We start from the raw sequence: 23,791 nt of genomic DNA, 5'->3' as shown, positions 1-23,791 counted from the left end.
CAGCATCCAAATTCACCCGAAATTATGTTCGTCCGGCCGGTACTGCAAGGATGAACCTCACCGACATTGGCCGTTCTGTGACATGGCCGGGTCACAGAGTGGCCGGTGTCTCACTGTGTGAACCATTTTAAATGGACCTGACACATCCCATCCCGGCCCCCTCTCTAGAAGGGACTAGTAACTGAATTGTCAGATAAATTATAACTAGGATGCGGCTGGGGACCAGAGCGGAGGACAGAGTCGGGAGAGAAGTACATGGTTTTTTCCACCCACCCCCTTCCCAGCAGTTTTGAAAAATAAGTCACTCTAATTTTCTTTTAATCTTAATAAAGGGAGTGACCATCAAATGATTGGCATGATTATAAATCACACCCAGGATATATAATCACACCTATTATTAAAATTAAGCTCACGCCCTTCTGACTATTAACTGAAATGTCATGTAAACTATGAACCCACCTATACTGGGAAAGGAAGAAGTTGAAAGGGGGGGGGAGTGCGTGATCGGGCACCCTAAGTTATTTTATTGGGGATCACTACAGGTCCACTTTACTCCTTACATGCTTAAGACTACTATACAAGTGACTGGTGGGGACCCCGGGGTTGGGTAGCCCATTGATTATACACATCACCAATAACTTTTTTTGGTAATAATAAAAAGATAAAAATAAAACCTGTAACCGTGCTCTCCTGCCATTATCATGGAGCTCTAGGCTGGCTCAGCCAAAACAGAGGCCACAGCGGTGTGCCCCTTGGCCACTGACTGGATACACCGTGCCAACCCAGAGCAAAGAAAGGGAGGATCAGGGATTTGTTTGTTTGTTCTTAACAGCGCTGCCTGGATAAGCCCTTTAAAAGGGAACCTGTTAGATTGTACACAGTCCAGTCTACCAACATCATAGAATAAAAAGCCGGAGGAGCTTAGCAGATTGGTAAATATCTTTGTGGGAAAAGCTCCAGGAAACCTTTCATTCAATGATTGACATCTCCTGTCCTTCCATGCTTAGGAGTCTAGAGGGTGGTTCAACACTGAGTGACCCTGTTCACTGGACTCCTAAGAATATCAATATGTTAGACAGATAAAGATAGATAGATAGGAGATAGATAGATAGGAGATAGATAGGAGATAGATAGATAGATAGATAGATAGATAGATAGATAGATAGGAGATAGATAGATAGATAGATAGATAGATAGATAGATAGATAGATAGATAGGAGATGGATAGATAGATAGGAGATGGATAGATAGATAGGAGATGGATAGATAGATAGGAGATGGATAGATAGATAGGAGATGGATAGATAGATAGGAGATGGATAGATAGATAGGAGATGGATAGATAGATAGGAGATGGATAGATAGATAGGAGATGGATAGATAGATAGGAGATGGATAGATAGATAGGAGATGGATAGATAGATAGGAGATGGATAGATAGATAGATAGATAGGAGATGGATAGATAGATAGGAGATGGATAGATAGATAGGAGATGGATAGATAGATAGGAGATGGATAGATAGATAGGAGATGGATAGATAGATAGGAGATGGATAGATAGATAGGAGATAGATAGATAGGAGATAGATAGATAGATAGGAGATAGATAGATAGGAGATAGATAGATAGATAGATAGATAGATAGATAGGAGATAGATAGATAGATAGATAGGAGATAGATAGATAGATAGATAGGAGATAGATAGATAGATAGGAGCTGATTGATAGATAGATAGATAGATAGATCTCAATCTGCCCGGCTCTTCCTGCTCTATAACTGGTATATATGTGGCTGACAGATCAGATCAGGTTCCCTTTAAATCACGGGGACAGTCTGAGGTCCACCAACATATTGCTGCTGTATATGTAGTAAGCTGAGATGCCACACTGACTGTTCCCATGTCGCCCTATATATCACATCACAAAGTAAACGCTGTCAGTGGATTTCCTGCAGATCACTACAGGGACGTCCCTATACACTGATGTTCCGAGTCATTTATACTTTACCTGTTTTATAAAAATGTGACAAAAGCTCTTCTTTTTCGACAAACCGCTGATATAACCAATCTGTTAATGCTTCTGTGTCCATGGGAACATCTTTGATGGGATAGATTCTGTACGGGAAAACGAAAAATATTTTATTAGAGAACAATCGGTGTAATTACCAGAAGAATTAGAGGCTGCGAATGATACCAGGCTAAAAGTGTACGCCCGCCGTCATACTTAAAGAGATGTCCTTAGCGGTGTCCTCCTTATCATCACAGACAGGATTACAATAAAAAGAACATCTCTTTATAGATAACACAGGATCAATTATGATCACAGCCCCTCTTCCTGCACGGGTCACAAAGCATGCCCACCCGATCACAGTGTCTGGCAGCGGTGAACGTTATCTCCGCTCGCTCGGCTTCTAGCACAGTGAGCAGTGATGGCAATCTGATTAGTGGAAAAGAATATATATCAATAAAAGGCCTATTCCTTTCCACGGCCTGTGTCTGGTATAGGAGCCTACACCCATTTAGGAGGATGAGATAAGGACAAAGAGGCGCTATTATTGGAAATAAACCACTGGGACAACCCTTTTTATTCTGCCAGTAAAGGGGCACTGTCCTACCTGTAGTACACATGTGTGACAGTAGGTGGCCGGTAGCCCAGAATCCAGGTCTGGATGTCCATAGGGTCTGCATCTGGGTATCCAATGGTGGTGTCTATTACCCACTGTAAGCCTTTAGGTTTTCGATCTAAACAGAAGTAAAAACAGAAAGAAAGAAAGAAAAAAAAGTTAGCATTTGTAAGAAAACCAATCTAAGTGAATGTATACCATATGTCATAGCAGCCATGGCCAATGGACAAGCACAGAGCAGTATCTTCAGAAAAACTAAGGTAAGTCACCACATTTTCTAATCTGATAGATCCCTTTAAGATTTACTTAAAGGGGTATTCCCAATCCCTTTAAGATTTACTTAAAGGGGTATTCCCAACTCATAACAAGCGGATAGGTAAAGGTCTTCCTGCTGGGATCCCCCAATAATTATGAGAACAGAAGAAAGTGGTTCAGTGAATGGATGCAGCGCTCCATTTATATCGGGTACAATTTTCCTTCACTATGGTAATCGGTCAGGGCGCCCTCCACCGATCAGGTTGTTATCCTCTATCCTGTGAATAGGAGATAACGTTGCAAGGTTGGGAATACCCCTTTAGCTGGTGCTAAACAAAAAAAAGATATGAATAAATAAATAAAATATTGCCCAGGCGTAGTTTAAGGGGCCGTTTACACTACGGAATTGCGCACAGAATTTCGTCGCCAAATCCTGCCTATGTGTTTGAATGGGAGGAGTCGTGCACCTCCGCTCAAAGAATTGATACAATTCCGTAGTGTGAACGGGCCCTAACACTCCAAGCACCATCCTAATGCGCCAAGTTATTAACCAGCACCATTTAATGACCTTCCATCAAGCCCCTTTAAGACGCTCCAGCCTTGGCAATCTGTCCCAGCAGTTTGTGTTGTCGCACATTGCCGGCCATCTTCTACTACATTGTTCTCATCCATATGATTTATTCATCACGTGTCGGGGAATGATGGCGAGTCAGACAAACATTGGCGCACAGGAACGTTCCCAGGCCGCTCGCTTAGGAATCGCTTCCAAGATGTTTTTGCAGCTCCTTCAATATTGAACAAGTAACCTAAATCTAAAGCCCTGCTCCCGGGTGATGAATATTTCATTGAGGACGGACAGCCGGAGTTCTGGCTCGGGATTCATCACTGAATTAACAATGAAACCCAAACATTTACATTTAATACCGTCCAGGTACCAGCTACGTATAAGCTGTATCTGATGCCTGGGGTGCCATAACTAACACATGTCTATGGCTGACCACCGCCCTGTTCTGTCCGCTGTACCAGAGACTGCTGATCCATGCTGCACAGGCTTCACCTCAGTCTCTACTTCTATTAAAGGGAATGTGTCATGAGAAACTAAGCCGAGACTTTCTGTTCTGTCTCATCTGCTCAGAATTACAGAAGACAGATGAACAGATGAAGCTCACAGCTCAGTCTCCCCCTTCCTGTGGAATGATATTAAGGCCCTATTACAGAAAATGATCATTGGCCGTTACGGACGGTAATCATCTGGTGTAGTAGAAGACAATGATCAGCCAATCAGCAACGTGAATGATGTCACCCACTTGCTGCCGACGCATGTAATAGCGCCAGTAGCGAGAGGGGAACGAGGAGCAAGGAAGCGCTGACATCACTCGTTTGCTCCTCTTCATCGCCCCATTTAATAGGGGCTTTAGTAAAGGTCACCTAGCCCGCACAGACACCTTTCAATTTATATCAACAGGACAGCTTTGATCCATTGTTGTCTATGTCCATATGGCTTGCTGTAAAACCTCTCGAAATGCTGTTAAAAACAGTTCAGGCAAGATGGCAGCCCCCTATAACAATGTAGAATGAAGTAATAAAAAATACTAACATGTTTTGGCATCTAGGGCCAAATCAAAAAACAAAATAGCATTAGGATAAAAACAAAAAGATAGAGAATGCAGGAAGATCAACAAATCATGCTGTCTTGAAGACACAAATGGTACCAGTCACCAGGTCGGTACTGTGCACAAACCCCATTCTGATCCAACTAGGCTCATGCACAGTACCGACCCGGCATGGACATCTTCTGGCGGTCCAATGAGTTTTATGTGCGCCGGGTCCATGTACTTCATAACATGTACACTCTCAGTGCTGTCTCAGAGGTCGGCAGGGAGGTACGGAAAGTGCACATTGTGCCGGACAGGTTAGACACTCCTATGTTTGTGGTTTTTTTTGGTGAATTAGGGTTTTAAGTGTCCCTGTCACTTAAAAAAAAAAAAAAAAAAAAAAAAAACTTTTTAAAATTGATCAGGTCTGAAAGTTCAGATGCTCCCTGACCATTAGGTAGAGTTCAGAGAAGCGCTCAGCCAAGCACGTTTCTCTCTGGCTCCCTTTATCTTGCAGAAAACAGTATCTAAAGGCTACCAGTGAAGCCCATCTCCTGCAATGAGACGGACAAGGTAATGAGCCAGGGATTAAAGCACTTATATGTGCGCTTCTGCCGCCTCTACTTGCTTAAGAAAAAAAAAAAATTATTAATTGGAGGCGGGAGAAACGCACAGCTAGGTGCTTCACTCTCCAGCTCGCTGCCTTATCTGTCTCATTGCAGGAGACGGGCTTCACTGTAAGGGTACTATTACACCAACAGATCTGACGACAGATTATCTGCCAAAGATTTGAAGCCAAACCCAGGAACAGACTATAATCAGAGAACAGGTCATAAAGGAAAGACTGGATTTCTCCTCTTTTCAAATCCACTCCTGGGTTTGGCTTCAAATCTTTGGCAGATAATCTGTCGTCAGATCTGTTGGTGTAATAGTACCCTAAGCCTTTAGATACAGTTTTCTGAAATTAGATGGAGGTTGTAGGGAGCGGGTGGGAGAAGTGCTTGGCTGAGCGCTTCTCCCATTGCAATCTAATAGTCAGTGACAAGTCAAAAGTATTTATTTTACTGTGACAGGGACACAATTTTTACCTTCTCCTCCTCTATCCTGTTCTGTAGAGATCACATCTCCTCCCTATCCTGTTCTGTAGAGATCACATCTCCTCCCCACCTATCCTGCTCTGTAGAGATCACATCTCCTCCCCACCTATCCTGCTCTGTAGAGATCACATCTCCTCCCCACCTATCCTGCTCTGTAGAGATCACATCTCCTCCCCTATCCTGTTCTGTAGAGATCACGTCTCCTCCCCTATCCTGCTCTGTAGTGATCACATCTCCTCCCCTATCCTGCTCTGTAGAGATCCCTTCTCCCCCCCCATCCTGTTCTGTAGAGATAATTTCTCCTCCCCTATCCTGTTCTGTAGAGATCACTTCCCCTCCCCTATCCTGTTCTGTAGAGATCCCTTCTCCCCCCCCCATCCTGTTCTGTAGAGATAATTTCTCCTCCCCTATCCTGCTCTGTAGAGATCCCTTCTCCCCACCTATCCTGTTCTGTAGAGATCACTTCCCCTCCCCTATCCTGTTCTGTAGAGATCACTTCCCCTCCCCTATCCTGTTCTGTAGAGATCACTTCCCCTCCCCTATCCTGTTCTGTAGAGATCCCTTCTCCCCCCCCCCATCCTGTTCCGTAGAGATAATTTCTCCTCCCCTATCCTGCTCTGTAGAGATCCCTTCTCCCCACCTATCCTGTTCTGTAGAGATCACTTCCCCTCCCCTATCCTGTTCTGTAGAGATCACTTCCCCTCCCCTATCCTGCTCTGTAGAGATCACTTTTCCACAGTCATCTCAGTATCACATGCAGAACAAGAAATAGTTAAAAACCTATATACAGATTTCACAAAGATCCAATATTTACAATAGGAGGAGGCTCCCCCTCCTCCCCTACCCTGCACAGGTCACAGAGCATGCCCACAATTCCATCAATGACCTCATATACAGACTGCAGGTTAATAGAGTACATGTAGCTGCTATAAAGGACATAACTCTCATTGCTTTAGAGCTATAACCAGTTGTTAGGGATATGTGGCACCCGGGCAAACCTGGCAATGCTCTGTAGGATTTGTTCCTGCCAGGGGACAGTCTATAAGACCCGGTGACAGACCAGACTGGACAGGATGACTCTGCGAGAGGTGGCACATGTTACCAGCCAATTGCCCATGCATGCCATTCATCCGACATCAAGGTGTAGTCCCATAGACAGGGGCCCCACAGACAGACCGCAGTAAACAGTCATTAAATTTTTCACGATGTGCCAGACAACATGGCGTTCAGATGCAATTACACCGTCCTATAGCAAAGCCTAAAATCTGTTCCCTGCGCTCTACACTTATTATCACCTCGGCTACCGGTCGGATAAACTGGGTCAAGACGCTTTGTTCTGCAGCTAAGTGAACAGAAAGTCTTTAAACCTGAGACGTCTTCGCAGAGTCGCGATAATCTGCAGCTTCAATTATCTGTTTAATTTTGAATTTACGACCATAAATTACTAATGTGCTGAAGTTTATTTAATATGTCAGTCGGAGGAATTCCCGGGAGTCGGGCGATTCCCAACATCCTAAATATTTAATGCCGGATCCTCATTTCTGAGGCTTTTTCAGGAGTCGCATTGGCTGTAATGTTCCTCAGACGTGCCGCAGAATCTACACCGCGCGTTTCATATCCACTAAGGGCCCTAATTCCACCTGACAATTATCGTTCAGATTATCGTTAAATCGTTCGAATCTAAACGATAATGGTTCGGTTGAAATGCACTTAACGATTAACGACCGAACGAGAAATCGTTGATCGCTTTATAAGACCTGGACCTATTTTTATCGTTGCTCGTTCACAAATCGTTCGCATTGAATAAGACGTCGTTCGTTTGCAATAGATACGAACGCAATAGCAAAGGAAAACGATCGCAATTACGATCATAAGTAACGATTATCATTCCATGGAAATGAGTGAACGTTTACAGGTCCTTCGCAATAGCGGTCGTTTGAGATCGTTAATCGTTAACGGTTATGCGAACGTTAATCGTCCAATGGAATAGGGCCCTAAGCATGTGCTGCAATAAAACGTATCACCCGAGGTATAGGGTTAGGATCCGGCCAAGCCTACGTAATCCTTATATAAAAATCATCTAACACACATGACTAATGCTGCGTTTACACAGAGCGATTATCGGTCAAATTTTTCGTGATAATGATTGCATTTGAGCGATAATCTGCTCGTGTAAACACAGCGAACGATCGAGAAATCGTTCATTGTGATCTTTCAACATGTTCTCAAATTGTCATTGGTCGTTCGCTAAAAATTCGCAGATCGATTCGCGTAAACAGTCTTTCACTGATTCCCCGTATGCGTGAGATGGGCTTAAGGGATCTTAAAACGATCGCAAAAACTATTTTTCTATCTTTCTAACGGTTTATTCGCCTGAATGCTGATCGATATAAAAACCAAAGCGTTACTTCAAAATCGTTAAACGATCGATTGGGTGAATTATCGCTCAGAGTAAACGAAGCATAAGTAATCCGTATATAAAAATCACAAGGGGCTCCATCTGCTTGGACCAGATCTAACGAGGGTGCAATCTGAAAATAAAGCGGCCGGTCAGAGACGTGCACAGGTGCGCTACATTCAGCTGTTTCCATGGCTCCCATAGGGAATGAAAAGAAAAAAAAAGAAGAAAAAAAAAACGGACAAAAGTGCAGATCCTACTCCCTAGTGGTCAAATATCCCTGTGATCAGATAGTTATCCCTAAGAGTCCTATTACACCAATTGATTTTTAACGATTAACGCAAAACGATCGCAAACAAGATTGTTAATCGTTAACCTGAAATCGGTCACCATATTACACAGATTGATAGTCGTTATTGCGATCGTTACTATGATTGTTTATTCCTTATGATCCCAGCAAAACAATGGACAATGTGCAATTACGCTGAGCGATTAGTGGAAAAAAAAGAGCGAACGAATGTGGAATTACAGCGAACGATTAACGATGATTTTAGGGTCAGATCAAAAGCAACGACACACAAACGATTAATCAATCGTTGCCAGCAGTTACACAGGACGATTACCGTTTAAATTCAAACGATATAACGATTTTTAGCACGATAATCGTCCCCTGTTATAGGGCCCTTTACCTGTGGATGGGGATAACTGTAAGATAGGAATTGTCTTCATGTTTGTTTAAAAAAAAATAATAATTCAGTCTTGCTTGGGCAGTGTCTATGACCCCTCCCTAGAGTTTTTTTTTTTACCTCTTAATTTGGCAGCAATTAGCCGCATCCTTCTGTGCACCTTATTTGCAATTCTCTGTGGGAGTATACAGCAAGTGATGTAATTTGCCCTCACAGACTGCCAAGTAAGGGAAGTAGAGAAGGAAGTGATGTCATCTGCCCTTACAGACTGCCAAGTGAGGGAAGTAGAGAAGGAAGTGATGTCATCTGCCCTTGCAGCATGCCAAGTGAGGGAAGTAGAGGAGCGCGGTAAAGAAAGCTCCAGGAGAGAGACAATAACTGCATCACACATTGTACAGTTATTGTATCACTCCCATAGTATTTTATAAGCATATAATTATATAATGGATAAATTAGTTGGCTAGCTAATAATAATAATAATTAATTATTTATTATTATATTATTAAAAAAAATCATCCTTTATGATGTAATTCTGCCTCAGTAAAGCAAATTACCATCTTAAAGAGTAAAACAGTAGCCCTATCCCCAGGAGTGTACCATAACCCAATAAAGACAGGGACTATACGGGCAAGATAGGAGTTGTAGTTGTTCATTAGCCCTAGCCTGCAATACGCTACTTTGCATATAAATATTACTCAGTCGTGCATGTTCCTGTGTTTCCTGACTACTACACTACAGCTGCTGTGACATCATAGGAATTCTATATCTGCTGCAAATCTATATAATAGGAATTCTATATCTGCTGCATAAAAGTAAAATGACGACTTTTTACTGTGATGAGAGAGAAACCTAACCAAGTTGTCTCTGTCAAACGAGATCGCTCCTGCACACCTGACAATGACACACTAGCTGTGCCAGAAGGACAATCACAGCTTGCTGGTATACAGCACATCTGACATTAGTACACACGCCACACACACACCCCATTTCAGTGAGTGTGCAAAGGCCTGGGACTCCCTGTGTTTGGTCTCTGGTCCCCACTCTTACCAGGAAGCGGCCGTGGACCTGGAACCGGAGCTGTAGGATACCGGCATCAGTGCTAGAGCAGGAGAAGATGAGAGCATGTTACTTCTTTCATCCTCCCCAGCACTCTGCCAAAAATCACCCCAGCATCACCCCAGCCCGGAATTCTCCTTTAAAGGGGTTTTCTAGAAGTCCTTCCCTGATGGTCTATCCTCAAGATAAATACGCCTAAATATAGACTCTCACACCAATATTTACATATGACCTTTATAGTAACATTAATGCGTATTTCAACCCCCTCCGCAACGCACAAGTGCCGTCCCATATATTCATGGCGAAACTGAGCGGAGCACAGACTATAAATCTGTGTGATACACTGGATACACTTCACTAAATTTACGCTGTCATTAACGCAATTTATTGATTTCTTAATTGAACACAACCCCGGCCCTTGTTTACAATCAGGAGGAGATCAGTTACCGAGGCCGAATGTATCTCATCAATATTCACATGGTATCAGCAGCGTCCTGTCATCAGAGACAATGAGCCGCACAGCGCCGAGTGCAGGGGAGCCAGATACAGTGTGCTGTACAGGAGAGGAGACCGCTATACTAAGCAATGTCTACTGCCATATACAAGTACATAGGAGCAGTATTATAGTTATATTCCAGTATATAAAGAGCAGGATTATAGTTATATTCTTGTATATAGGAGCAGTATTATAGTTATATTCTTGTATATAAAGAGCAGTATTATAGTAGTTATATTCTTGTATATAAAGAGCAGTATTATAGTAGTTATATTCTTGTATATAAAGAGCAGTATTATAGTTATATTCTTGTATATAGGGGGCAGTATTATAGTAGTTATATTCCTGTATATAGGAGCAGTATTATAGTAGGTATATTCCTGTGTATAGGAGCAGTATTATAGTAGTTATATTCTTGTATATAGGGGCAGTATTATAGTAGGTATATTCCTGTATATAGAAGCAGTATTATAGTAGTTATATTCCTGTATATAGGAGCAGTATTATAGTAGTTATATTCCTGTGTATAGGGGGCAGTATTATAGTAGTTATGACGGCACAAGCGAGGAGATAAAGGAGAACCGAAGCACTCACCGGATAGCAGTAGTCTTCAAAAGTTTATTACATAAACATCACAGGGAGGGGAGATGGTGGATAAGGTGCGGGAGCGTCTCTGCAAACAACCGTTTCACGCCGAAGCGCTTTGTCAAGTTCAGAGTACGTCACTACCGGGGTAGGTGTGTCTTATATACAAACAGTGTGCATGAATGAATAATGAAAAACAAAAAACAGGTGATTAGAAAAAGAAAAATACATAAATATATCTTACAAGAAGACGCTCCAATCATTCCTTTCGTTGAGCCCCCCAGGGCCGGTAGCGTCTAACTTAGCAATCCATAATGCTTCATGTCTAAGTAACCTTTGATGCCTATCGCCTCCCCTTTCGTGTGGATCAATACGCTCTAAGCCTTTATTGTGTCAGCCATTGGGTCACCTACTGAATATCTGTCACAATTCCTCGACTGGTCCTTACGACCATTGCTCGCCGAGACCACGGGCTATTTGAAAGATTCGGGAGATTTTATCAATGCCCTTGATACCATACATTTTTCTGAGGGTTGTATCCTGGCCTCCATCGATGTAGAGAGCCTCTACACCCGCATCCCCCATGATGCGGGTGTGGAGGCAATCGATTGGTTTGTGTCTAGATGTGATCAGCCTGCTGCATTCAGAGATTTTGTTAAAGAAGCCCTACTTTTTGTCCTGCGTAATAACGTATTCCTGTTTGATGACCAGTGGTATGTGCAGGAGGTCGGCACCGCGATGGGCACGCCGGTCTCCTGCACATACGCCAATCTATTCTTGGCCAAGCTAGAAAATGATCTGGTGTTCAGTGCCCATAACCCACACATCGGAGGCATCAGAGCATATTTCCGTTATGTCGATGATGTCTTCGTTGTGTGGGATGGCAGTAATGACAGTTTCATTGACTTCGTCAATTACCTGAATGTCAACAATGGGGTCAATATGTATTTTACACACACTATAGGTGGCACCTCCCTTGACTTCCTAGATGTACATGTACAAGCTATCAATGGTAAACTGGAAACCTCCGTCTTTAGGAAGAAAACTGCCTGTAATGCCTTACTCCATTACGGGAGCTCGCATCCTGCCCGGGTGAAAAACTCAATCCCCTACAGTCAGATGATCCGCCTCAAGAGAATTAACAGTACTGTTGAGTCCTATTCCAAGCAAGCCGATGCCCTCCAGCAGAGACTGCTTGCGAGGAACTACCCCTCTAATATTGTATCAGCAGCTAGAGAAAGAGCTAATACACTCTCTAGAGCCGACTTACTTTCACCTAGACCCAGTCCCGACAAAGAAGTTAATAGATTCACCTTCGCATTTCAGAACTCCCCACTAAATAATATTATTGCCAATAGTATACACAAACATTGGCATGTGCTTGAACAGGACGAAGAACTTAAAGAGGTAGCTACATTGGGTCCACTCATCACTTATCGTAAGAATCGCACCATCGGTGATGTTCTTAATGTGAACATGTCCCAAAAAAGAGTGCGCAACGATTGGTTGAGTCAGAGTACTATAAAGGGTAATAAACGCTGTGGTACATGTAACTATTGCTCCCAGCTCATCCCTACTGACTACATTAAACTTAATGGTGTAGATTGTCAGATTGACAGCCTTATCACATGCAGAACCCCCTTTACCGTTTATGCCATTATATGCCCATGCAATCGGTTCTACATTGGCAAAACTAAGAGACCAATGTGGACACGATATAAAGAACATGCATACTCAGTTAGAACAGGTAAAGGGGTCCCGCGGCTTATTGATCATGTGAACAAGGTCCATGCAGGGAACACCAAATGCCTTCGCTTCCTAGGCTTAGAGCGTATTGATCCACACGAAAGGGGAGGCGATAGGCATCAAAGGTTACTTAGACATGAAGCATTATGGATTGCTAAGTTAGACGCTACCGGCCCTGGGGGGCTCAACGAAAGGAATGATTGGAGCGTCTTCTTGTAAGATATATTTATGTATTTTTCTTTTTCTAATCACCTGTTTTTTGTTTTTCATTATTCATTCATGCACACTGTTTGTATATAAGACACACCTACCCCGGTAGTGACGTACTCTGAACTTGACAAAGCGCTTCGGCGTGAAACGGTTGTTTGCAGAGACGCTCCCGCACCTTATCCACCATCTCCCCTCCCTGTGATGTTTATGTAATAAACTTTTGAAGACTACTGCTATCCGGTGAGTGCTTCGGTTCTCCTTTATCTCCTCGCTTGTGCCGTCATACTACTGTGCCTTCTGCCGCTGCACCCCGGTATTAGTCTGATACACTTCCAGTGTATGTCCATCCACTGATGCCTCACCTGCATTAATTACCCTTATACACCGATAGTGCGGGTACTACGTTCTCACCGATTTATCCATTATAGTAGTTATATTCCTGTATATAGGAGCAGTATTATAGTAGTTATATTCCTGTATATAGGAGCAGTATTATAGTAGGTATATTCCTGTGTATAGGGGGCAGTATTATAGTAGTTATATTCCTGTATATAGGAGCAGTATTATAGTAGGTATATTCCTGTATATAGGAGCAGTATTATAGTAGTTATATTCCTGTATATAGGAGCAGTATTATAGTAGTTATATTCTTGTATATAGGGGGCAGTATTATAGTAGTTATATTCTTGTATATAAAGAGCAGTATTATAGGTTTATTCTTGTATATAGGAGCAGTATTATAGTAGTTATATTCCTGTATATAGGAGCAGTATTAAAGTAGTTATATTCTTGTATATAGGAGCAGTATTATAGTAGTTATATTCCTGTATACAGGGGGTGGTATTATAGTAGTTATATTCTTGTATATAGGAGCAGTATTATAGTAGTTATATTCTTGTATATAGGAGCAGTATTATAGTAGTTATATTCTTGTATATAGGAGCAGTATTATAGTAGTTATATTCTTGTATATAGGGGGCAGTATTATAGTAGTTATATTCCTGTATATAGGAGCGGTATTATAGTAGTTATATTCTTGTATATAGGAGCAGTATTATAGCAGTTATATTCCTGTATATAGGGGGCAGTATTATAGTAGTTATATTCCTGTATATAGGAGCAGTATTATAGTAGTTATATTCCTGTATATAGGATCAGTATTATAGTAGTTATATTCCTGTATATAGGAGCGGTATTATAGTAGTTATATTCTTGTATATAGGAGCAGTATTATAGTAGTTATATTCCTGTATATAGGAGCGGTATTATAGTAGTTATATTCTTGTATATAGGAGCAGTATTATAGCAGTTATATTCCTGTATATAGGGGGCAGTATTATAGTAGTTATATTCCTGTATATAGGAGCAGTATTATAGTAGTTATATTCCTGTATATAGGATCAGTATTATAGTATAGTAGTTATATTCCTGTATATAGGAGCAGTATTATAGTAGTTATATTCTTGTATATAGGAGCAGTATTATAGTAGTTATATTCCTGTATATAGGAGCAGTATTATAGTAGTTATATTCTTGTATATAGGGGACAGTATTATAGTAGTTATATTCTTGTATATAAAGAGCAGGATTATAGTACAGTGGTACCTAGGTTTAATCTCTCTATAGCTGTAACCCCTCTCTCCCCGGACAGAGAGCGCTGCATGTATGTGCCCACATCTGCCCTGCTCATTCCTTCATGCTACCTGCAGTCCGTCAGCCCTTGTGTTTCCCATCCTCTCCATTACTGTACAGTAACTTAAAATATCACATATTCTACTGTTTCTGAATGTTTGTTTCATTAGTTTTATAGGTTATTCAGAATAATAAATTATTTTTGGGATGTGGAACCAATTGTCTGCATTTCTATGATTTCTTATGGGAAAATTTGCTTTGGTGTAAGAGTGGATTTGGATTACAAGCACAGTCCTGGAACGAATTATGCTCGTTACCCAAGGCACCACTGTAGTTATATTCCTGTATATAGGAGCAGTATTACAGTAGTTATATGGAAGTAGAGTGCGGTCGGCACTGCCGGTGCTGGTAGCGCTATGGAGCTAGTGGAGATCTGAACCGAGCTGACTGATGCAAAGGGGTGCTCCCAGGAGAACAGGATAGCGTATATGATAACAAGTAGAAAGAGAGACTGGGGCACTCACCAGGCTTGCAGGTTCAGTTTATTGTACGGTACGACATCAATCCATAGGTGAGGGAGGACAGATGGAATAGCGGGCGCTTACACCCCCGGGACGACGTTTCACGCCCACTCGGCGCTTCTTCCTGCCGGTGCGCCCACTCGGCAGGAAGAAGCGCAGAGTGGGCGTGAAACGTCGTCCCGGGGGTGTAAGCGCCCGCTATTCCATCTGTCCTCCCTCACCTATGGATTGATGTCGTACCGTACAATAAACTGAACCTGCAAGCCTGGTGAGTGCCCCAGTCTCTCTTTCTACTTGTTATCATTATAGTAGTTATATTCTCGTACATAGGAGCAGTATTATAGTAGTTATAGGACCCGTGTGGACCAGAGGACCTGCGCGGTGGTACACGGGGCAATATGGCTTGATCAGTTCATATACAGACACTCTGGTGTTGATTTTTAATATAGGCCTAGCAGCATTAGTATCAGCCATAGATGGGATGTGCAGCGGTTCCATTCTCTCCAGTTCGTATTATAGTAGTTATATTCCTGTATATAGGGGCAGTATTATAGTAGTTATATTCCTGTATATAGGAGCAGTATTATAGTAGTTATATTCTTGTACATAGGAGCAGTATTATAGTAGTTATATTCCTGTATATAGGAGCAGTATTATAGTAGTTATATCCCTGTATATAGGAGCAGTATTATAGTAGTTATATTCTTGTACATAGGAGCAGTATTATAGTAGTTATATTCCTGTATATAGGAGCAGTATTATAGTAGTTATAAATGTGAGAGTAATAAATAACCGGCACCACGTATATCTCAGGTGTGTGTGTGTGTGTGTGTGTGTGGGGGGGGGGGGGGGGGGGGGGGGGGGGGAGTTCAGTAAATAGCACATGAAGCTACCACGTCTAAAGTGCAGACCCTTGGAGGTGCTCAGAGAAGACGCACAGTATAAATACTGATGAAAAACAGTAGTGGCACTCACCGCTTGGGGTTGTGGAAAAAACTTTATTGAAGAACGTGGATCACTCGGCAGGGAAGGGGGAAGATGGAAAAGTAGGGAGCGACACTGAATCAACTAACTTTTTCACGCTCTATCGTGCTTCGTCTGGTTGTCAAATGATTAGAAAAACATGTTTTTCTACCCAAAAGAGCACCACACCCGTAAACTGGTTGTGTGGGCCATTTCAGTTCAGCCCGACATCAGCCAAGCCGAGCTGCAGTTTCAGACACATCCTGTGGACTGGTGTGGCACTGTTTCTGCAAGGAAGCAGCAATCTTTTTATACTCTTGGACAACCCCTTTAAAGGGTGGATTATCTTTAGGAACCACATGTTTCCTTTTCACATAGAAAACCTCATATGCCACAAAGGAAACATTTCATAACCAAATATTTGCAGGAGGTGCTGATGAGTTGGTCACAGGTACACAAGCTGCTGCATCCCGGAACAGTTCAATAAAGGGCGCTGATGGTTTCAGTGAGAACCACGTTGTGTAATATTCTGGAACACGCTCTTCCCACTCAGATTATGGAAACATTGTGCTAATGCAAAACAACCTATTACCCTGGCAATAGCATTAGGATCTAAATTCCTGGCCGAGCCTAAGCAGCTGTTTGTGATCATGGGGTAATCTTATAAAGACGTGCGGTGTGTACTGCTCAGGTATTCTAGAGAGCAATCTGTACATGACCTAGACGTCCTTCACCAGAAGATATATATAATATCTATATCTATCTATATTAGAGATGAGAGAACCTGGAGCATGCTGGAGTCGATCCGAACCCGAACTTTCGGCATTTGATTAGCGGTGGCTGCTGAAGTTGGATAAAGCCCTAAGGCTATGTGGAAACATGGATATAGTCATTGGCTGTATCCATGTTTTCCAGACAACCTTAGAGCTTTATCCAAGTTCAGCAGCCCCAGCTAATCAAATGCCGATCGTTCGGGTTCGGATCGACTCGAACCCGGTTCGCTCATCTCTAGTGTGTGTATATATTATATATATTAAAAAAATTATAATAATATATATGTATATAAAGTGCTCACTAAATAAAGGAGACAATCCTTACCCACTTGAGGCCTGTCTCCCCCTGCAGGAGTCCCGTTCTCTTGTTGTGCCAGCAATGTCTTCAGGATGACCTGTGTGGCCCCCAGTCTTGGGAGGGTGACGTGGGTAAGAAATGGCAAGTTATTTTTTTTGGCATATAACTGGCTTGTTTCCCTTCTTTTCCTGAGAAAGCCGCCCTCTGGGAATAAGATGATCCACTTTCGATCTCGACTCCTGTAGTACTTCTCTAGGTGGACCTTCAGGAGGACCAGCTGCTGGTCACGATAAGCTTTGCCCTGCGGAGACACAAGAGAGAAGACTGATGACCTTTATGTGTATTTCTAATCTCTTGTGACAGAACATACTGCGCCAGAAGGGCAAACGCTATCAGGTCTGGCATAGAGACCTGTTCTGTATCACTCAGAAAACCCACTGATATGAATGAGCCCTGTGTAATGCACAATGTCACCTGTGGTGGCGCTGCAGAGAAACTGAATAATAACTGAACAAACCCCAGCCAATTTCAGCTGAAAGTCACATTGTCATCAGATTAGTGTTGTGATCCTTCTGACAAGCAGGGAAGTGGAGAACCCCTTTAAATGCTGATTTCATGATTCCTTTAAAGGGGTTATCAAGCATTAGAAAAACATGGCCACGTTCTTCCAGAGACAGCACCACTCTTGTCTCCAGTTTGGGTGCAGGTTTTGTAATTTAGTTTTATTGAAGTGAATGGAGCTTAAAGTGTCACAGTCGTAATATTTTACAGGCGTAATAGTACAGGCGATTTGAATAAACTTTGTAATTGGGTTTATTAGGCAAATATGCCATTATCTGCATGTAAAAAGCCTTTTCCCAGCCCCCCCCCCCCCTCTCTCTCATTCACTGCTCAGTATCAGGAAATCTCGACTCTTTTACATCAGTCGGGCCCTGTGTAACCTATGGAAAGGGCAGGGGGGAGGAGGGAGATTATTCGCCAGCAGAGAACAAAGGATTACACAGTGGGAGCTGTATAAAAGCCAGTATTCAGAGGTCAGTGCTGACTTCAGAGGAGATAGCCCGGTGATGTAGCTGTAAATTAACCCTTTGTTGTCCTGTTTTGGTGCCTCTCCAAAAGAGAGGGGAGAGAGAGCTTCAAACTGCTTCATCATGATAAAAAAAAAGAAAAAAAAAACATTTTTTTGGCTAATAAAACCAATTACAATTTTTTAAAAACCTGTACTATTGACTTCTGCAAAAAAAATATTAAACGACAGTGACACTTTAACTGCAAATAACACTTAAACAGTGGTGCTGTCTCTGGGAGAAAGTGGCCATGTTTTTCTAACACTGGATACTAGGTTCATTCTGATGGCGTCCTGATCATGTAGACTTTCCTCTACACTTCATCTCGTCGCTGTTACTGTCTCCAGAGTTCTCCTCATTTGGTATCAGATTAACACTGACTAAACAGAGGATACACAGTTGCCTGAAGAATGTATCCAGCCAGACATCACATCTTGGCCGCCTCCTCCTCCTGTCTGCTGAGCGATGAAGGATATTCCCCGCAGCTGTCACCATCATCACACACAAGAGGGACCCTTAAAGGGGTGGAAGCTTTTCCCTTTTATGCAGGTGAAACTTAAAGGGGTTATCCAGAGTTACAAAAACATGGCCACTTTCTTCCAGAGACAGCACCGCCCTCTCTCCAGGTCAGGTGCGGTTTGCTATTAAAGGGGAACTCCAGGTACAGTTAGATGCACAGGCACCTCTCTCTCCCTGCTCGGTGCCCTCCAAATGTATTGATTGAATACATTTATGGAATACTTGGGGGAGCAAGGACACTTGCTCCCCAAAGTATTCCATAAATGTATTCAATCAATAAAGCAAAGTGTACATATATTACATACTTTACATGCACAATACAGTGCCATAGACGTCTATATATAGTGCGCCCCCTGCTTGACACTCCATTGGAATTACAACTGATTTGTGACATCACGGTTTTTTACAGAATTTGAAGCCTTCCTAATCTACTAAAACTAAGAGAAATAGCAGTATATGTGCATTTCCCATAATTAATGTACATTAGGAATTAGTCTAACTTTCCATATTAAAAAATACGTTTTGGCCGGAGTCCTTTAAATCAACATTATACATATGGCCACTAGGTGATGTCTCCCTTCCTGTCAAACTGCAGTCCATACTCCCTAGATATTTGGTCTTTTATCTACTAAATAAAAAAAAAAAAAAAAAAAAAAAAAAAAAGAGACCAAACACGAGAAGCCCCAGTACCTTGGACTCTGCTGCTGCGCATCCACATTCAGTAAGAATAACATGGGTGTGCTTGCATTGTATGGTCAGCTCTCCTGTCACAGCACAGAATTTTCAGTGAACGACCAGCGATGATTTGAGAACATGTTGAAAGACCAAGATGAACGATTTCTAACTCATCGTTCACTGTGTTTACAAGATCATTATTGTGTAAATTCAAACGATAATTGCTCCGTGTAAAGAATACCATAAGCTACAAAGCTGATAATAGAATTAGCCTAAAGCTGGGTTCACACTACGTTTTTGCAAAAAACGGATGCCTGAGTGTGCTTCCGTCTTGATTGAAAAAAAACAACAACATGATCTGTTTTTCTTAACGTACACAAAAGCATAGTCAACCTAGACCGTAAAAAAAAATAAATCCTTTTCTTTTTCTTTTTTTTAACCCTTTTTGGACTGAGCTCATTTTCGTTTTTGCGTTTTGTTTTTTTCCCCCTTGTGCTTAAAAGGCCATAGAAGTTGCATTTTTACACTTACAGACCCACATGAGCCCTTATTTTTTGCGTCACTTATTGTACTTTGCAATGACAGGCTGAATTTTTGCATTAAATGTGCTGCGAAACCAGAAAAAAAATTATATGCGCAACGAAATTGAAAAAAAAAACTCAATTCTTTTTCTTTGGGGGGGCTTCGTTTTTATGCCTTGTGTCCTATGGAAAAACTGACTTGTTATATATGTTCCTCAAGTCCGTATGATTACAACGATATGTAACATGTATAACTTTAATATAATGTGATGGCCTGTAAAAAATTCAAACCATTGTTAACAAATATATGTTCTTTAAAATCGCTCTATTCCCAGGCTTACAGCGCTTTTATCCTTTGGTCTATGGGGCTGAGTGAGGTGTCATTTTTTGGGCCATGATGTGTTCTTTCTATCGGTACCTTGATTGCGCATATACAACTTTTTGATCGCTTTTTATTACAATTTTTCTGTATTTAATGCACTTTGGGATTTTTTTGCGCTGACGCCGTTTACAGTGCGAGATCAGGAATGTGATTAATGAATAGTTTGGGCGATTACGCGCGCGGCGATACTAAATGTTGTTTGTTTATTTATTTATTTTTATTTATAACATGGGAAAAGGGGAGTGATTCTGACTTTTATTAGGGTAGGGGGCTTATTAATAACAACTTTTTTCTTTTTTTTTTACTCATATACTAGAAGCCCCCCCTGGGGTTAGGGTTATTCCCTTCTAGTATACACACACTGATTTCTCATTGAGATCTATGCTGTATACAGCATAGATCGATGAGATCAGTGTTCTATTGCTTTTGGCTGCTGCAGCCAAAAGCAATAGAATGCCGAGCCAGGATCAGCGCCATTACGGCGCAGACCCCAGCTGCTTCTCGGGGAGCGATCTCCCCACTAGACACCAGTGAATCGGCTGCAGTAAGTCTACAGATGAAGCTGTCCACTTTGACAGCTGCATCTGAAGACTTATTTAGCGGGCACGGCGATCGGACCGTGCTCGCTAATTGCCACGGTCCCGGGCTACATGCGGCACCCGGGACCGCGGCGGTTCAAAACAAGGTTGCTGCGCAGCCCTGCTCTGAACTCCCTCACCCGCGCGAGGACGTACAGTTACGTCCTCGTGCGGGAAGGGGTTAATGGAATTCAATGGAAAAACTGATCAAAACGGATGCACACACATGCATCTGTTTTTTCCATCTGTTTTTCATCCGTAAAAAAAAAAAAAAAAAAAAAAAAAGATTGCAAAAACGTAGTGTGAACCCAGCCAAGGTAATTGCCCTCAACCTGATTGACATGTGTCTTTCCCTGTGTGAGCGCAGAAAGGACGGGGACTTCCTGAGTTTGACCAAATATCGGCACAGAGGGAGCATGGAGCACATTTGGCCGCAGATATAACAATTTAAACACAGAAAACTTTTGATTACAACCCTGCTGAATTTCTTAAAAAAAAAAAAGTTTTATGACAGTGCCTCTTTAACCCTTTGAGGACCAGGCCCAAAATGACCCAGTGGACCGCGCAAATTTTGATCTTAGTGTTTTCGTTTTTCCCTCCTCCCCTTCTAAGAGCTCTAGCACTCTCAGTTTTCTATCTACAAGCCATGTAAGTGCTTGTTTTTTACAGGAATAGTTGTACTTTGTAATGGCGTCATTCATTTTACCATAACATGTATGACGGAATCCCAAATATATTATTTATGAAGATATAAATTGGTGAAATCGTAAATAAGAATGCAATATGGTAACGTTTGGGGGGTTCCTGTGTCTACGTAATGCACTATATGGTAAAAGCGACATGATACTATTATTCTATAGGTCAGTCCGAACACAACCATATGCAGGTTACACAGATTCTCTAATGTTATATATATTTTTTATGAAATCCTTTTTTTTGGCAATTAAATATTAATAAAATGGGCCTATTGTGACGCTTATAACGGTTTTATTTTTTCACCTATGGGGCTGTATGGGGTGTCATTTTTTCCGCCATGATCTCTAGTTTTTATTAATACCATATTTGTGAAGATCGGACGTTTTGATCACTTTTTATTGATTTTTTTTAATATGTAATGTAACATAAAATCGGTAATCTGCGCACTTTTTTCCCTCTTTTCGTGTACGCCGTTTACCGATCACAATGACGCTTGTTATATTTTAATGGTTCGGACAATTACGCACGCTACGGTATATTATATGTTTATCTATTTATTTATTTTTATATGTTTTATTTATATAATGGGATGGGGGGGTTATTTCAACTTTTATTGGGGGAGGGGTTTTGGGGTAATGTAATAGTGTTTTGAACTTTTTTTTTTTACACATTTGAAGTCCCTTTGGGGGACTTGTACATACACTAGTTTGATTTCTACACTGATGATTGCTATGCCATAGGCAGGCTCAGTGCAGCAGATCGCCGATCGGACCGCACAGAGGCAGGTGAGAGACCTCCAGCGGTCCGTTTCAACGTTTGGGACCCCCGCAGTCACACTGCGGGGGTCCCGATCGGTAAGTGACAGGGGACTCCCCCTGTCAATTACACTTAAACGCTGCGTGTCATTACCGGTGAGGTCCCGGCTGCTCACTGCAGCCAGCCCCCACCTCCTATGAAGCGCGCTCCGCTCCGCTAGCGGGAGAAACACCCAGGACGTAGAGTTACGTCCAGGGTCGTCTGGTGACAGACTTCCATGACGTAACTCTACGTCCTGGGTCGTCTAGGGGTTAAAGGGGTTATCCAAGCTTAAAAAACTTGGCTGCTTTCTTCCAGAAACAGCACCTCTCCTGTCTTCAGGTTGGGTGTGGGCTTTTTCAGCTTTCTTCCATTAAAGTGAATGGAGCTGAATTGTAATACCAGACACAACCTGAGGATAGGGATGGTGCTGTTTGTGCAAAAAGTAGTCATCCCGGGTAACCCCTTCATACGTGATATCTCCATCTCAGCTTTTCATCTTTCCGTCCCCCTCTGGCCTGTATGCAGCCACCAGAGGTGGTCAGAAAGCCAAAAACAGCCAAGGACAGTGATTTAAAGGGGTAGTTAGGCAAAAAGAAATGTTTTCTTCCTAACAAAAAAGTCCCAGGGAATTGTAATTTACTTCCATAAAAAAATCTTCAGTCTCCCAGTACTTATCAGCTGCTGTATGTCCTGCAGGAAGTGGTGTATTCTTTCCAGTCAGGAGTGCAGGAATGGTTTTCTATGGGGATCTGCTGCAGCTCTAGACAGTTCCTGACATGGACAGAGGTGGCAGCAGAGAGCACTGTCTCAGACTGGAAAGAATACACCACTTCCTGCAGGATATACAGCAGCTGATAAGTACTGGAAGACTGGAGATTTTTAATAGCAGTAAATTACAAATCTCTGGCAGTTTTTGGCACCAGTTGATTTGAAAAAAAAAATTACAGTCAACGGGACACAAAATGCTTAAATTACCCACTTCAGTTGTTTTTGTTTTCAGCTTACCTGTCGGATGAAAAAATCTCCATGAACAAGGGACACTATCCCGAAATTGGTGTATTTGAAAATATGGTCCATAAGCCACATCATCTGCCGGACGACCTGAAAGAAAGAAAAGAGAAGAGAAATAAATTATTAAATATAAAAAAAAAAAAACACAAAAAAAATCAACTCCGACCCCATAGGATTAATGCAGAGAATGTTATAGCGGCTCCTGCAGAACAGTAATAGTCTGTCCTGACCCAGAGCAGCACACGTCCCCCGCTCAGAACGGTCGCCGATGTAAGCGACGGCTACACTGATCTTTATTATGGCCGTCAGATCATAATGCGGGTCAGGAGCCAGGAAAAAGGGTTCACCACAGCAGCCAGGCGTCACCTTATACTCTGCTCAACTGATTGCCTACAAGGGGGAGTCATGACACCAGGAAGCAGAATAGTGAGTGCAGCTCCGGATCACTACAAGACAAGTACGTAATGTATGTACACAGTAACCTCACCAGCAGAATAGTGAGTGCAGCTCTGGAGTATAATACTGGATGTAACTCAGGATCAGTAACGTAATGTATGTACACAGTAACCTCACCAGCAGAATAGTGAGTGCAGCTCTGGAGTATAATA

At 42.2% G+C, this 23,791-nt stretch overlaps 1 protein-coding gene across 2 annotated transcripts in view; it reads right to left on the bottom strand.

Moving 5' to 3' along the window:
• LPGAT1 (lysophosphatidylglycerol acyltransferase 1) overlaps nucleotides 1–23,791 on the bottom strand; it is a 78,663-nt gene that overhangs the window by 8,462 nt on the left and 46,410 nt on the right. For both annotated transcript variants that reach the window (XM_069955196.1, XM_069955197.1), the window contains exons 4-7: nucleotides 23,178–23,273; nucleotides 16,964–17,237; nucleotides 2,617–2,743; nucleotides 2,010–2,116 (exon numbers count right to left, since the gene is read on the bottom strand). In XM_069955196.1, the coding sequence (XP_069811297.1) occupies nucleotides 2,010–2,116; nucleotides 2,617–2,743; nucleotides 16,964–17,237; nucleotides 23,178–23,273 (604 nt within the window). The remainder of the gene's footprint in view (nucleotides 1–2,009; nucleotides 2,117–2,616; nucleotides 2,744–16,963; nucleotides 17,238–23,177; nucleotides 23,274–23,791) is intronic.

The sequence above is a fragment of the Dendropsophus ebraccatus genome, chromosome 15, assembly GCF_027789765.1.
Source record: "Dendropsophus ebraccatus isolate aDenEbr1 chromosome 15, aDenEbr1.pat, whole genome shotgun sequence".
NCBI classification, from domain to species: domain Eukaryota; kingdom Metazoa; phylum Chordata; class Amphibia; order Anura; family Hylidae; genus Dendropsophus; species Dendropsophus ebraccatus.
Note: the sequence above shows the minus strand (reverse complement) of the source record. Positions and strands in the feature narration are given on the sequence as shown.